This window comes from Microtus oregoni, unplaced genomic scaffold (assembly GCF_018167655.1).
Source record: "Microtus oregoni isolate MIOR12 unplaced genomic scaffold, Mior012 000047F_ref0000412, whole genome shotgun sequence".
NCBI classification, from domain to species: Eukaryota; Metazoa; Chordata; class Mammalia; order Rodentia; family Cricetidae; genus Microtus; species Microtus oregoni.
In genome coordinates, this window is record NW_024543221.1 from 12,828,276 (window position 1) to 12,844,871 (window position 16,596).

The window sequence follows — 16,596 nt, forward strand, 5'->3', positions numbered from 1 at the left end:
CTCACTCAGTAGAGCTGCAACAAAACGGCTTGCACTGTTTTCACCAGATGTGTTTCAGATTGTACTTGAGTCACAACCTTGGCAATAGGAACACAGCGACCTGGAAAAGTGGAACCCACTCTCCTACAGATGGGAGACACAAGGCTAGGCCTGCAGAATCTGCAATCCGTGCTTTAGTCAAGGTACTCTTCCATGTTTGAGACGGAGGTTCATGATGGAGCCCAGGCTAGCCTCCAATTGTCAGGATGGGATTAAGGTTCACATCATCTTTCTATGAAATTTTAATCCCAATCAATTTGCACTCTGTTCTTTAGTGGTCTACTTACATGGTAAATACAATGTTGCTTTTCTACAAACACATGTTGTAGAGCTTAAACAGGATAGTGTTCCTTAAAGAACTGAAGACACACTGCCTTAACCTTTCTCATTTGATTTAATCGACAAATAAATACAAGGGTTCTTTTTTTTTTTTTGTGAAATCACTGACAATATAGTTAATTTTAAAGAATTTTTTTTCCAATGTCATTATACTTCTGGGAATGGGAATTATACATCATTACAAGTGAATGCTCATGGGTTTACAGTTACATTTTCTCCATTTGCAGAAGTGTGTAAACCATCCCAATGGAATGAAGAAAATGTACAAAAATTTTTCTTTTGCTCTCAGAGTTCAAAATAGGTCAAAACAACAGTTTTACAGATGGAAGCATTTAACTCCAAATCTAGAACTCCAATCCCGTGAGACACTGCACAAACATAATGGCTCCTGAAGTAGGGAAAACCAGCAAATGGAGGGTCGCCCTTCTGGACACCAAGCTTCCCTGTCATTATTATCTCATCTATTCAAAAACGAACAGTTGTCCCCACTTGACAGACTTCAGGTATCAAACACTGGTGACGCATGCTGCATTATCTCCCAACAACAAGGATCAGAAATGACCACAATGAAACAAACCAACCCTAAAGACGTAGTGCACAGTGGAACCTGGGCTCCAGAAATAGTGTTTGAGTTACATGAGACTTCTTCACAACATAGCACCTCATCAGGTATCTAGTAAACACTTCGCAATCACAAGGGTTGGGAGCCACATTCCAAGGAGATTCTGTGATTAAGATTAGGGTACCACTGCAAGACAAGTCTTGAGCCACTGATTAGGAACATGGCCCATCGCCTCACATGCTCGAAGGGCACTACCATGATTACCACGGTGCTGGGACAAAAGGGCAGCACGGAGGGGACACGGAATGATTCCGCTCACAAACCGCTGTTACGTGCCCACCTGCGGGAGTAGGCTACTTCCAAGCTGCCAAGGATCGCACCACTGTGCCTCCTTAGGAGGGTATGCTCTGCTCCTGCCTCAGGAGAGCCGGCTCAGAAGACACTTACCTGGTCAAATTGTATCCTATAGTGTTTTGATGTAAAAGCCAATGTAGTGGGAAACCTAGGGAATTTTGTTCTCTGTGTAAATTTCCCGAAACTACCATGCACTGGGTGAGTTCACAAGCTGTACTCTTGGCCTGAGGAATCACTCTTTTTGTGCCGAGGTGACGGAGCGGTCTTTGTTGGAGATGGGGATGCTGTACCAGGAGAGTCGGTCCCTCCATCGGAGGTACTTGGTGAGGAAGCCAGATGGGGAACCTTCTTTCTTCCAAGGAATCCTCCTGCTTCAAATCCTTTCTTTCGTAACTCCACTTTATGCTCGGTTTCATCCTCCGCTGATCTTTTCTTGGACTCTGACAACCCTTCAGCGGTTTTCTGCACTTCCAACCCCCCCTCCAACTCCTTCCCACACCTTAGCTCTGTCCCAGGGGACCTTCTCTCAGCACCGCACTCCCCCGCTGCCCCTCTCACTTCAGCCTGCACGGGACCCACGGGACCATTTTCTGGAACAGCTCTCTCTAGGTTTCTGTTGAGATTAAGCGTCTGGAAGTCTCTGTAGCTGTGGAAACTCTCAGTTCTCCTCGCTCTGGCTAACAAAGGGCTCTCTCGGTAAGGCCGCGTGGCGCCATAAGTGGCTGCTTCATGGATGGTTTCATGGTGCTGGAGCTGAAGGCTGGAAGACAGATTTTAAAATGACAAGTTATAACTTTACTTCCAGGTCTCAAGAGCATATCTCAAGCAGTTAAACTGACAACTAAAACATCATAAAAACATAATGCATATTACTATCCACACCTCTCTATAAGAATGCATTTGACAAGCACACCATATTACATACAATTAGCAATGTAACACATGCATTCACAATCAAGCAAAAATTCTGAATAGCAGGGAAAAAAGGAAAATAGATGCTAAAACCAATAAGGAATCAATGTAATTCAATTATTTGGCCCTTGGATTCTTAGAATTTGAAAGTTTTTGTCAATATGATTGAAAAAGGCAAAACACTTTATTATATTAAGTACACAATGCCTTAAAATGAAATTAGACAAGATAACTTAAACACTTTTGATTAGCTTTGAACCTGAGCAATAAGAACGAAAACTTATTGATAAGTGATCTTCCTAATTCAGGGTATGTGTGATGGCTATTCTTGGTTGTTAACTTGACTATATCTGGGATGAACCACAATCCAGAAATGGAGGGCACAGTTGTGATCCCGATCTTGAGGTGGGAAGGCATACCTTTAATCCGGGCCACACCCTCTGCTAGAAGCCTACATAGGGACAATGGAAGAAGGAAGGGTTTGTTCTCTGCCTGCCCTCTCCTTGTCAGTATGTCCATTCCCTCACTGGCACTGGAGTCCACTTCTTCGGGATTCCAGCACACACACAAGACCAGCTGAGAGGCCAGCCTCGTGGGACGGAGCAACTCTAGATTCTTGGGCTTTCCATTCAGGTAGCCACTGCTGCACTAGGTGGACTGCAGCCTGGCAGTCATTCCAGTAAATTCCGCATATTTATATATAGAGAGATTCGTCTTCTATGTTCAGTGACTCTAGAGAACCCTAATACAGTGAGTTCCTTTTCACAGAATGACATTCCCTACAGTGGTTGGAATGATAAATGTCCCCATAGTCTCAGGCATTTAAGCACTTGGTCCCCAACTGGTGATGCTGCTTGTGAAGGCTCAGCTGTGGTCTTGCTGGGGAAGTGTATCACTGGGGGTCCCAGTGGTAAAGAGCATGTTTGGCATGTATGAAGTCCAGAGGTCAATCACAGCACACGCCACATACATGAAAGAGCACAATATTTTTTCCTTGCACATTATACATGTATGAAACTGTCAAAAAAAAAAACTCAATAAAAGTTTAAAATGTTTTCCTATGAAAAGAATGTGCTATGCATACAAATAAAAATTGATTAATATTTGAACAATTCAATATCATTGAATCTGATTTCAAGCTTACAGCAACGGACACTTTCCCGGAGAAACCCAGTTCATTTAGGATGCACTCCCTACTCTCTGACCCACCTGGAGCTGGACTCTGGAAGGCGGCTGTGCTGAAGAACAGACGTGGCAGGACTGATGTTGGGGGTAGCACAGCGGGACGCGCTCAGGTCACACTGGTCCAACAGCTTGAGCAGCTCTTCCTCAGTGGGGCCGCCCGCATCTGGAGAGAGAAGGAAGCATTCATTAAAACTTGAGATCAGGGCTGGAGAGATGGCTCAGTGGTTAAGAGCATTGCCTGCTCTTCCAAAGGTCCTGAGTTCAATTCCCAGCAACCACATGGTGGCTCACAACCATCTGTAATGAGGTCTGGTGCCCTCTTCTGGCCTGCAGACATACACACAGACAGAATATTGTATACATAATAAATAAATAAATAAATATTTAAAAAAGAAAACTTGAGATCAAAGGTCAGATTGTGACAAAATTGTACTGTGATGTGGGATTCCCCTCTGTATGCTGTGAAAATGTTTTATTACCACTGATTAATAAGGAAGTTGCTTTGGCCTGTGGCAGGGCAGAATGTAGCCAGGCTGGAAGAGATATATATAGAGAGAGTAGGCAGAGTCAGGGAGATGCCATGTAGCTCCCAAAGGAGAAAGATGCCAGAACCTTTCCGGTAAGCCACAGCCTCGTAGCAATACACAGATTAATAGAAATGGGTTAATTTAAGATCTAAGAGTTAGGTAGGAATAAGCTTGAGCCATAGGCCAAGCAGTGTTGTAGTTAATATAGTCTCTGCGTGGCTGCCTACCCTTGTCCTCACTCTTGTTGACCATGTCCATAGCCGTGGTCAGGTCCCACATCTGGATGCTGCCATTCGTGTGGCCGGTGAACAAGTAGCGCCTGGGCCGTGAGCCCATCCTGCTAGAGCCCTCGCACTCTCTCACAGTGAACGAGGATATTGTAGTGCAGTCCACAGCCTGGATCTCACAGATCCTGCAAAGACAGAACACTGTAGACTGAAGGGTGCAATGACTTACATTGTACAACTCAAACATTTCAGTAAGTTCTGATTTTCAAAGTCACACAAATGAACATGTACCTAAAATAGTTTTAAAATGCTCAAAGAGAATTGACAGAAAAATCAAGTCTTGTTTTTCTGAATGAGAAAAACTTCTCATATATTAGTGTGTTCTCAACTGAAAGAAAGAGAAATAATTTGGTCACAAAAACCATCTTGGGAATGAGGAAGTCTTCAGAAGGAAGAGGTGAGAAAATAGAGAGAAAGGGAAGAGGGGGACAGCAATGAGAGTAAAGGAATATACTGATGCTGAGAGAGAAAATCACTCAAGCTTGTGCACAACCTTTTACAACGTAAACTCACAAAAGTTCCAGAACTGCATGAGTGAAGCAGATCAGCAAAAAAAAGGCACAACTGGGGACAGGCGATTGAGAGGACAGCACCTGGGGGTCGTGAAACACCCATGCCACTGGGGTGTACATGAAGCCCAGTGGGCACAGCCAGTGGAGCAGCCAGTTCTGTTGGCCACACAGGCCACACACGCTGCAGTAAACCATCTGGTATAAACATTAACTAATTCCCCACCTGTAAGGTCTGCTATGATCACTTTTAAAGACACTAGCAGACTAAGTGATTTCTTGTTTATTTCAATTAGTAGAAATTTCAAAAAGCTTTATTTTATTCACGTATGCATGTCTGGTGCCCCAGCAGGGCAGAAAAGGCACTCCCTATCTGTAGGACAGTTCTAAGAACACACTCCATCTGTGGGACGGTTCTAAGGACACACTCCATCTGTGGGACGGTTCTAAGGACACACTCCATCTGTGGGACGGTTCTAAGGACACACTCCATCTGTGGGACGGTTCTAAGGACACACTCCATCTGTGGGACGGTTCTAAGGACACACTCCATCTGTGGGACGGTTCTAAGGACACACTCCATCTGTGGGACGGTTCTAAGGACACACTCCATCTGTGGGACGGTTCTAAGGACACACTCCATCTGTGGGATCTTCTAAGGACACACTCCATCTGTGGGATCTTCTAAGGACACACTCCATCTGTGGGACGGTTCTAAGGACACACTCCATCTGTGGGACGGTTCTAAGGACACACTCCATCCGTAGGACGGTTCTAAGAACACACTCCATCTGTGGGATGGTTTAGGTGCATTAGTCGTTTTCTGGACTTCTGTCAATAATTACTAATGACTACATGCAATCTAGATGAAAATAAAACCTATCCAATCTCAGAGTATATTCAGGAACATGCCTTGTAAACAGAGACAGGCCAAAGAGAGGCAAGCAGGGAACTCTAGGAACAGTACCAGCACCAGCAACCTTGAGAAGAAACTGTCTGCTTAATGACTACCACTAGGAATTAGGCTCGCTCACTTGTTTGGCCTGCGGGGGGTGGGGGATCAGCAAAGCTAGGGATGATGGTTTTCAAAGTGAAACAAAACAACAGAAAGCTCACTTCTACAATGTCCACTGAGCCAGCAACTGTAAAGACTTCTGCTTTTATCACTTTACCTTAAGGTACACTCTCTACACAGCAGAACCTTAATCAGTCAGGCAACCGATGAGGCCACTTAGGTTGAATTTAAGTAGCTAATAAAGGGTAGTTTTAGAATTTAGTACATGTGTCTACCATGAAATCCACCATTAAAATCAGACAAATCATCTCTGAAGACAAAGAAAGCCCCAATGTGCAGCACTCAGGACCAGAGCGGCAGCCTGCTGCACAAGCACAGGACACAGTGAGACAGGCCACTGCACAGGAGTGAGGACAATGTGATCTGGGATGCAGATGCCAACTGGGAGCTATGGCAGTCAGGCAGGTCACGTGACCATCAGCCAAGGATGACCCTTGGCAGGAAATCTGCAGTGTCCCAACTGAGAGACACAAGTAATGTATATAATATTTGTGTATGATGGGAAATGTTCCAATTCAAAGGTTTCTTGGTTTGGTTTTGTTCTTTCTGTGGGCCTCTCAGTCTGTTCCGTCAGGGTCAGCGATGATTCTGAGTGGGCGTTACCTTGCTAGTAGCTAACTAGCACAGAACTTCGTCTCGATACGTTTCTAGTGCATTCTTCCACCTCTAGCAAACTGCACCTGCGTTCTGGGAGACAAAAGCATCTTCTGAACATAACATGTCCTTCTGTGAAGCCTGCATTACCTTTTTCCAGTTGACGATAGCCTGACAAACAGCTTGTTAGTGATGGGAACAACTTTCTGGATAAACACTTGCTGATCATCTCTTTCTCCAAACGGCCCTGTGTCGGAAAACAGAAAGCTTGGACAAGAGCAAGAATGGTTTCACTTATAAAAGCACATTAATACTAACACTCCTCTCCCCAAACAACTGTCATTCCTGTTGTGGCACAAGCCCTAAATCAATGTCATACACACACACACACACACACACACACACACACAGAGCAAAAGTAAGTTAATCTGCATTAAATTTTACAATAAATAGACAATATTTATTTTTCAAGATTTATTTCTTCCTGTGTGTGTGTGTGTGTATACCTCCGTGTTTGTCTGAGTGTGTCAGTGTGAGTATGTCTAAGTCTGTCAGTGTGTATGTGTTCACAGAGACCAGAAGAAGGCACTGGATCCCCAGGAGCTACCCCATGTGCATGCTGGGAACTGAACTCATGTGTAGTGGCGTAAACGAATGCAGACAGAGTGTAAAAATATATATATAGCTTTAATGTAGAAATAGACTTACAGAACCACCGTTCCCGCGGAGACCAGGAAAGCAGAAGCGAGAGCTCGGAGCTTGCTCGCCAAATTTATAGGCAGACATTAGCCCGAGGCGAACACGCCCCTTAAGGGGCGGGACTTATCCCTACATCTCCCCTTTTTGTCTAAATAAGACAGAACTAAACCAAATACAACTACATACAATAACAACAAATAATAAATACAACAAACAATATTGAGAACAAAAGCTTTGCTAAACATTCTATCTCAAGAAGTCCAAATAATGTAAAGAGTAACTACAATTATATAATCTTCAACTCAGTCGAAGATCTGAGAAGGGAATAAACACTACTCAACAAACGAGATATATCCAAAATGTGCAACAATTGACAGAGACAACTGACTACCTGGGCAATCACCCAAAGTCTCGTTTGCAACGTTGAGTCAACCAATTTTGGCTAAGGCCTAACATAACTGACATACCATTATTAAAGGCAAGGAACTTTTCAAAACTATCTTACCCTGTCTTGGCAGGATATGACAGTCCTGTTTGATCCATTGATGCACGCTCTGTATCTGTGTCAGTGGTTGAGGTATGGGCATTTCTTTGCCCAAAGGCCAGTTCTGCCAAATAGAAAAGGCTCCAGGTGGAGTGTTTTTGGTGCTCAACATTCTCTCGGGAATAGAGCGGTGTTGCCAGGAGCAATTGTGTCTCACTACCACGAAACTCTGAGTTAGATTAAAGGCCATTTTCTACAGCTCTTTGAAGAGGTTGAAGATTATCTATCTATACTGAGTATAATCTCTATATATCTAAAGAACCTGATTAGTCTAATTATAAATGACAAACTTAGATGACAATTAGTCTATATAATTCTCAATATCTATCTAACTTAAAGACTAAGACAATAAACGACTGTGAAACAAATGAGGACAATGACCTCCAAATATAAACAATGTACAAATATACATTGCAGTAGGTAAATATATATCAATACACAAATATTATATAAATATCTTAATCAGAGGTAGAAATGTACACTGCAATGTGGTAAATATATACAATATATATATCAATACAATATGTCAATACATAAAAATGTTTTAAACAGAGGTAGAAACATGCATGCGTACAATAGTCAATATAATTTAACTTTGTATCAATATACAAGAATCTATACCAATATATTTGTCTATTATCCCATCACCCCTCTTTTTTTTTTTCAATATGATCCCTGAGCTTATAAAATTCCTCCCCCAACCCTCAATCATATACTAATTATAATCAACCCCTAAATGATGTCCCTAAACACAAGGGCAAACTTTACTGGGAGAGGGGACGTCGTTCTCTAGAATTACTTCCAGCTGTCATAGGGGCGACGTTCTTTCTGGGGGATCCTGTGAAAGTAAAATGATGGTTAAATTTCAAGATAATGTCTTTTAAAATTGCAAATAGTCTCTGAGTATTTTCGTGCAGGTCTGGCCAAAATGTTGTATAAGATGTGCACCATTTCAGCTAACCAAGTTGGAACTGTCTTGTGCAGCTGGTACCCAAAGCAGGTCTTGTAGTAGCGCTATCAGTATCATGACGTCATATCAACCAGGTGGAGTTGTTGTTATGGGGCCCCATCTTCTTCCTGGAAACTTCAAATGTCACTTCAGGAAAAACTCATTGTTCATTATGAAAAACTTAAACATTAATCATATAGACATATATAGACATATATATATATATTCAATGAAAGACATGATAGATATATTCAATGAAAAGTATGATAGATATGAAGAAAAGCAAAGATGTTTTATAAACTCATATTTCTTTCTGTCCCATATCATGGCTCTTGACATGAGACAGAAACTCCAGAAACTCTGGGTTTTTCTCTTACTAACAGGCTTGGAATTGGAGAGGGACTGAGCCAGAGTCCAACTTCAAAACCAGCTTTATAAATTTAGAAATATGGTTTAATATTACTTACACAACCCATTCAGTTTTCTTGATATTTCCTATTGGGCAGGTATTTTTCCATCTGTCAGTATCCAAACATCCAGGGTCCCTTGAATTTCTCAAAGATGAGTGTTTTCCTGTGGAGATAAGAACAGAACCCTGCCCCCATTCTATATGTTTTTCTTACCACCTGTATGAATATCATCGTTGTGGATGAGTTGTCATTTCTCCTTTCCAAGAGGTTTCTCCTCTTCAAATCGAAACTTTATTAATTTTGATGGTATCCACAATTTTTCTTCTCCTGTGGAAACAAGAGCAAAACCCCTTCCCCAACGTAGCACATCTCCTGGCTTCCACTGAGAGGTCAGCACATCTTTGAAATAAATCGGTTGATTTAGTTCAGCAGACTTTTCCATTATCCAATGTCTTTCTGCTGCTGTCGTTCCTTTCTCATTAGCATTAAGAAAATTCAAGGTTAGTAAAGCATTATGTAATCTATTTCTGGGGGTATTTTCAGTCCCTTTCTGTTTGTTCAGCATATCCTTTATAGTACGATTTGATCTTTCTATAACTGCCTGACCTGTAGGATTATTTGGTATACCTGTAATGTGTTTTATATTATAATATTCAAAAAAGCGTTTCATTTTCTTAGATACATATGCTGGACCATTATCTGTCTTTATTTGCGCAGGTATACCCATGATGGCCATAACTTCCAATAAATGTGTGATTACTGAATAAGCCTTTTCTGAGCTCAGGGCAGTAGCCCATTGAAAACCTGAATACGTGTCTATGGTGTGGTGTACATATTTTAATTTGCCAAATTCTGCAAAGTGGAACACATCCATCTGCCAGATTTCATTCCTTTGGGTGCCCTTTGGATTAGCCCCTGCAGGCAGTGGCGTTTGGTTATAGAAAGAGCAAGTAGGGCATTTCTTTACAATCTCCTTAGCTTGTTGCCATGTAATTGAAAACTCTTTCTTCAAACCTTTGCTATTAACATGATGTTTTTTATGAAATTCAGAGGCTTGTAGCACACTACCAATCAATAATTGATCAATTTCTGCATTACCTTGTGCTAGAGGACCTGGCAGACCCGTATGGGATCGGATGTGTGTTATGTACATAGGGCAAAGCCTGTTCCTGATCAAATCTTGAACCTGGAGGAACAATGAGGTTAGTTCAGTATCATCAGGTATAAATTCAGCAGTTTCAATATGTAAAATAACTCTTTCTGCGTATTGTGAATCTGTAACTATATTAATAGGTTCTTTAAAATCCCTTAGCACCATAAGAATGGCATATAATTCCGCCTTCTGGACAGAAGTATACGGACTTTGTTCCACCTTATCCAAGTCTTCTGATTTGTAACCTGCCTTCCCTGATTTATTGGCATCAGTATAGAATGTACGGGCTCCAGTTATTGGAGCATCACGGACGATTCGAGGAAGAATCCAAGAAGTTCTCTTTATGAAGTTAAGCCGCTTGCTTTTTGGATAGTTGTTATTAATGTCTCCCAAAAAATTAGCACAAGCTCTTTGCCATGGTTCATTATCTTCCCATAATTTCTTTAGTTCATCAGCAGTGAAAGGCACTATAATTTCTGCTGGGTCTATGCCTGCTAGTTGACGAAGTCTCAGCTTGCCTTTTATAATTAACTCAGAGACTTTTTCCACATAAGTTTTCAGTTTCTTACTTGGTTTATGTGGTAAAAAGATCCATTCCAAAATAATATCATCTCTCTGCATTAAAATTCCTGTAGGAGAAATTTTTGATGGTAGTATGACGAGAATACAATCGAGCTCTGGATTCACCCTGTCCACATGTGCCTGTTGTAATTTTTCCTCAATCATTGTCAGTTCCTTTTCTGCTTCAGCTGTTAATTCTCTGGGACTGTTTAAATCTTTATCACCATCCAAGGTTTTGTTCAAATGAATTATTAAATCAGGTGTTATTCCAATAGCTGGTCGTAGACTGGAAATGTCTCCTAACAGTCTTTGAAAGTCATTAAGAGTCCGTAGGCGATCTCTCCTAATTTGTGCTTTTTGTGTCTTAATTTTTTGCAAACCTATTTTATAACCTAAATAATTAACAGAATCTCCCTTCTGAATCTTTTCAGGAGCTAATTGCAATCCCCATTTAGGTAAAAGTATCTTTATTTCTTCAAACAGTCTGTTCAAGGTATCCATGTTTGAATCAGATAACAAGATGTCGTCCATGTAATGGTATACTATAGATTTGGGAAATTTCTTGCGTATTATTTGCAATGGTTGGTTCACAAAATATTGGCACAGGGAGGGGCTATTTAACATACCCTGGGGGAGAACGGTCCAGTGGTACCTCCTCGAAGGTTGAGAATTGTTATAAGTAGGCACTGTGAAGGCAAATTTTTCTCTATCTTCTTTTTGCAAAGGTATAGTGAAAAAACAATCCTTTAAATCAATAACTATGAGAGGCCATCCTTTTGGTAATAAAGAGGGCAAAGGAATTCCAGATTGCAGAGGGCCCATAGGTTGAATAACCTTGTTGATGGCCCTGAGATCTGTCACCATTCTCCATTTACCTGATTTTTTCTTAACCACAAATACAGGAGAATTCCAAGGGCTGGTAGATTCTTCTATATGTCCAGCATCTAATTGTTCTTGTACCAGCTGTTTTAAAGCCTGTAACTTTTCCTCAGCTAAAGGCCATTGCTTTGTCCATATTGGTTTGTCAGTCAACCATTTTAGAGGCAAGGCTGTTGGTATCTCTGAAAGGACATCAATTGCTTGTTCTTTTACAGCCCGAATGGCCGGTTTTCTCAGTTTGTAATATCTTTTAATATTATTCTCAGAAATATAGGCTCTAGATTTAGCAGGAATGTTAATTTCAGTATTCCATTGTTGTAATAGGTCACGACCCCATAAATTCATTGCGATATTGGCTACATATGGCTTTAATTTTCCTATTTGTCCCTCTGGCCCTATACATTCAACCCATCTCGTGCTCTGCCTTACTCGAGATAGGGTTCCAATTCCCAGGAGCTGAACATTTACATTCTGAAGAGGCCAACACGGATGCCAAGAATCTGGGGTAATGATACTTACATCAGCACCTGTGTCCAGCAGGCCAGTAATAAAAATGCCATTTACACACACTCTCAGTTTAGGTCTTTGATCATTTATAGAAGTTTGCCAAAACACACGTAACTTATCTTTCTGATCATTATTGCTTGTAACAGTAGGCATGGGGCTTCCTAATTGTCCTGATGAGGCACGTTCTCTGCAGAAACTGGATATGACTGAACCATGTTTGCCATGGGGGCCTGTGAGGCCCCCCCTCTCACGTTTCCCGGCTGTATCAGGTTGCCTTGTCTATCTCTTGTAGACCTGCATTCATTCGTCCAATGTCTGCCCTTTCCACATCTTCTACATAAACCTGAAGGCTGAGTCCTCCTATTTCTGTTATTTCTAGAAGATGCATTATTATTATTATTTCTGAAAGATGCATTATTATTATTATTATTATTTCTGAAAATCCATTGTCTACAATTCCTTTTCATATGACCCATTTTTCCACAATTAAAACATTTGGTATTCTGGTGTCTCCTTTTACCATTGGAAATTGCTTCTTCTACCCATGCTTCAGTGCCATAATCAAATGTATCAACATTGAGTGTATGCAAGACCCATTCTTCCAACGGCGCTGATCTGAGCTTTAAAGGACCCAAAATCCTTTTGCATTCCACATTTGCATTTTCATAAGCCAAAGACTCAATCATTATACGTCTTGCTTCTGGGTCAGATATTCCTATTTGTACAGCCTTAGTTAATCTTTGTAAAAAGTCACTAAAGGGTTCTCTCTGACCCTGTTTAACTCTGACAAATGATTCCATTCTCTGTCCTGGGTCTTGTACCCTGTCCCAAGCCCTTAAGGCTGCTGTAGTACACATGGAGAGTGTGTTTTCATCCAAATTAGCTTGTTCCTGAGGATCAGAAAAGAGCCCTTCACCTAGAATTTGATCTAGGGAAATGTCAATTCCCTTCGCTTTTTCCTGCTGTTCTAAGAGTCTAGCCTCTTGCCTGAATAAGCATTTCCATTTCAATTGTGGTCCACTCTCGAGTACCGCAGAGCTCAGCTGGAGCCAGTCTGAGGGGGTTGCTCTGCTTGTCGTGGCCCAAGATCTTAGCATCTCTTTAACAAAAGAGGCTTGCATCCCAAAAGTCATGACAGCCTGTTTTATTTCCTTGAGATCATTCATACGCACAGGCTCCCATGTATCCTCCTTGATGACCCTAGGGTTTTTGGAACCAATCACCTTCTCTGTTGTTATTACTGGAAAGGCAGGTAGAGCTGTAGGTAGAGCTTTGTGGAAATTGTCCCGGAGAGACTTACCCACAGATGTAGTTAAAATTTTCCTTTCTACCCTTTGCTCTTCCTCATCAGAATTTAGAAATTCCTCAATCTTTTCAATTCTATTCACCATTGCCTTCTGCAATGTCTGAATCTCCTGTCCAGAATTATGTTCCAAAGCCTTCATTGAGGATTCTAAAATATGAAGTTTGTCCGTTAGAGATAACATCTCATCTTTGGACATAATTTTTATGGCATAAACCGTGCCTTCTTGTATTGACAATCTTTCCGTCAATCTGTCATAAGCTTTAGACAAAATCCGATTGTCACATTCAGCAGTTTTGATTCTCTCAGTTAATGTTTCATTTCCTACAGAAAGGGACTGAATCTTATGGTCCAGATCAGCTGTTCCCTTTTCCATAGTAATGAATTTCTCCTTAACATCAGCCTGAAGAACTTCAACCTGATTCTTGAGAAGATTGTTATCAGCCTGGAGAACTTCAAACTGATTCTTGAGAAGATTGTTGTCATTCTCAATTGTTTTTAAGCGTTTAATCTCTACCTTAAGAATCCTGGATTCGTCTCGTAAAGACTTTATCATATTTCTATTATCAAACCATTTGGTGCCAATGAAAACTACGAATCCCAGAAGGATCCATATATGTGGGGTGATAGACACCTCTTGTAAAATCTCCCACATGGTACAATTAAAAAAATCATTAAATTCTTGAACAGTAATGTGTTCAGACATTTTATTTATAAAAGAAAATTTTTTTACCTGCAAAGATCGGTTCCTGCCAGTGATGGTCTCTGTGTTTTTGGAGCCTGTCCTAGAACTAGCTCTTGTAGACCAGGCTGGCCTTGAACTCACAGAGACCTGCCTGTCTCTGCCTCCCAAGTGCTGGGATTGAAGGCGTGCACTACCAAGGCCTGGCAGGCCTCAAACTCACAGAGATCTGCCTGCCTCTGCTTCCCAAGTGCTGGGATTAAAGGCGTGCTCTACCACTGCCTGGCCGGCCTCAAACTTGTGATCCTCCTGCCTCTGCCTCCTTCAGCAAATCCTACCGGCGTGGGCCACCACAACCGGCCAAGTCACTTTGTAACAGACCAAATCTGACGCTGTGGCAGCTTTTGTTGCAAAACCGCAAGTACTTGAGCTTCTGCTAATTCAGGCAGTGGAGTTCCGCTGCAAAACTTAGCCAAGGCAGGCAGAATGGGCCTGTGTCGCCGAGTGGGTCTCGGACTCGGCACTGGGGCCGGAGTCACGAACTGAAAAACAGCACCCGGGAGGGTGCTGTGTTAGGTAGCCGGCTACCCGCTTGAGTCGGGGGCAAAATAGCCCGACGTTGGACGCCAAAATGTAGTGGCGTAAACGAATGCAGACAGAGTGTAAAAATATATATATAGCTTTAATGTAGAAATAGACTTACAGAACCACCGTTCCCGTGGAGACCAGGAAAGCAGAAGCAAGAGCTCGGAGCTTGCTCGCCAAATTTATAGGCAGACATTAGCCCGAGGCGAACACGCCCCTTAAGGGGCGGGACTTATCCCTACACTCATGTCTTCTGGAAGAACAGGAGTCCTCTCAACTGTTAACCATCTCTTCAGTCCCACAATACTTCACAACTGCATTTTATGCATTAAAGATGTATAAACTGAGGGCAATCGTTCCTTAAGGATCTGCAGCATCAGCACCAGAAGGTCCCTGTGACAATATGCCTAGATTCTGACAAGTTAGAAAAAGGCTTGGGAGTATGGACTGGATCCCTAGCTCCAAAAGGGGCAAGTAGAGATATAAACTTCATGTATCCCTACTACATTTTGAAAGCCAATATGTAAAAATTTAAGTCTTCTGAAGATTAACTTCAATACTTAGAACGTAATGGGGCTGGTGAGATGCCTCATCAGTTAAAGGCACTTGTTCACTAAGCATGATGACCTCCGTTTGGTTCCCAGCACACACACAGCAGGAGAGAACTGACTGCAGTAACTTACTCTCTGACCTCCACCTGTGTGCTCTGGTAAGAGGAGCAGAGGAACAGGGGTGCACATTCAAGTGCACACATGCGCACACAAAATGTAATAAAATGTTTTTCAAAAGAATTAAAGTGATCAGAAGCCTCCATTACCACAATGGAGGTAATGTTTCTATTTTCTTAAGACACAAAGTACAAAGCAGTAATTTTGCATTGAGTTCCAGAGAAACACACCAACAGTAGCCACCAAGCAAGTGCTTGCGCAGAGTCACAGGAGCACACTGTCCAGAGCTCCGGGATGACCGCTTCTTCAGTTTGGAGGGTTTTGACTTTTGTAATTTTCACATCCATAATGAGACACCTTAAGGACAGGACATCAGTCTAAACAAAGAGCTAACAGAATGAAGGGAATTTCACATTCCACACAGGGCTGAAAGAGATGACTGGGGTGTGGAAAAGAGATGACTGGGGTGTGGACTTCTGGACTATGGACACTTGGCCTATTTGGGGCAGCATGCAAAGGTTTTCGATATAAAAATGAAAAGCTTCAGCCGGAGAGATGGCTAAGAAGTTAGAAGCACTTGCTGCTTTAGTAGAGGACCCGGGTTCAGTGCCCAGTGCCCATAGGATCGCTTACAACTGTATGTAACCCCAGTTCCAGGTTCAGCTGTCCTCTTCCAACCTTGTACATACACACATGTAGGAAAACACCTATACATATACAATAAAAATACATTCTTTATTTCCCCTCTATTATACTGGGCAAGGCAGGGACGACCAAGTCAAACTATAAAAGAGAATCCTGCCCTGAGACACTGGGGAGTTTAGTATCTCTTCTTTATTGTACTCATTAATAGATTTTTTTTATAAAAGTACGTGGCACACAACAAACTTCCAAATAACAAGCTCTGTGCTGCTGCTGATGTGCTGGGGAAGCACACTGAATGGCATCCCAGCCTTCAGCTCACGTGTATGGGCACACCCACTCACCCCATGATCTTTCTCAGTGCTCCCTGAGGAAAGCACCATCTTTATCCCCATTTTACAGACGGTCAGTACACAGACTGTACCACTTTCGCTGGGACCAGAGTACAGTGATGTGCACACGCTGGCCAAACAACTCAAATTTCGTAACAACAATGACTTTCCCCAGCTTCAATTGTATTCTCAATAATTGTTAAAAACAAAAGAAAAAAATGAAAAGTTTCAATTATACACAGTCATCAATCACAGCTTTAGTAGAAACAACAACACCTGGTTAGCATTTGAATATAATA

General features: G+C 41.9%; 1 protein-coding gene across 3 annotated transcripts in view; it reads right to left on the reverse strand.

Moving 5' to 3' along the window:
- Positions 1–414: 414 nt before the first annotated feature.
- The window catches only part of Kctd3 (potassium channel tetramerization domain containing 3), a 56,139-nt gene continuing 39,957 nt past the window's right edge, over positions 415–16,596 (reverse strand). For all 3 annotated transcript variants that reach the window (XM_041635422.1, XM_041635420.1, XM_041635421.1), the window contains 4 exons: positions 6,534–6,630; positions 4,146–4,330; positions 3,416–3,554; positions 415–2,054 (listed from right to left, as the gene is read on the reverse strand). In XM_041635422.1, coding sequence (XP_041491356.1) covers positions 1,499–2,054; positions 3,416–3,554; positions 4,146–4,330; positions 6,534–6,630 — 977 coding nt within the window. In that variant the 3' untranslated portion in view covers positions 415–1,498. The remainder of the gene's footprint in view (positions 2,055–3,415; positions 3,555–4,145; positions 4,331–6,533; positions 6,631–16,596) is intronic.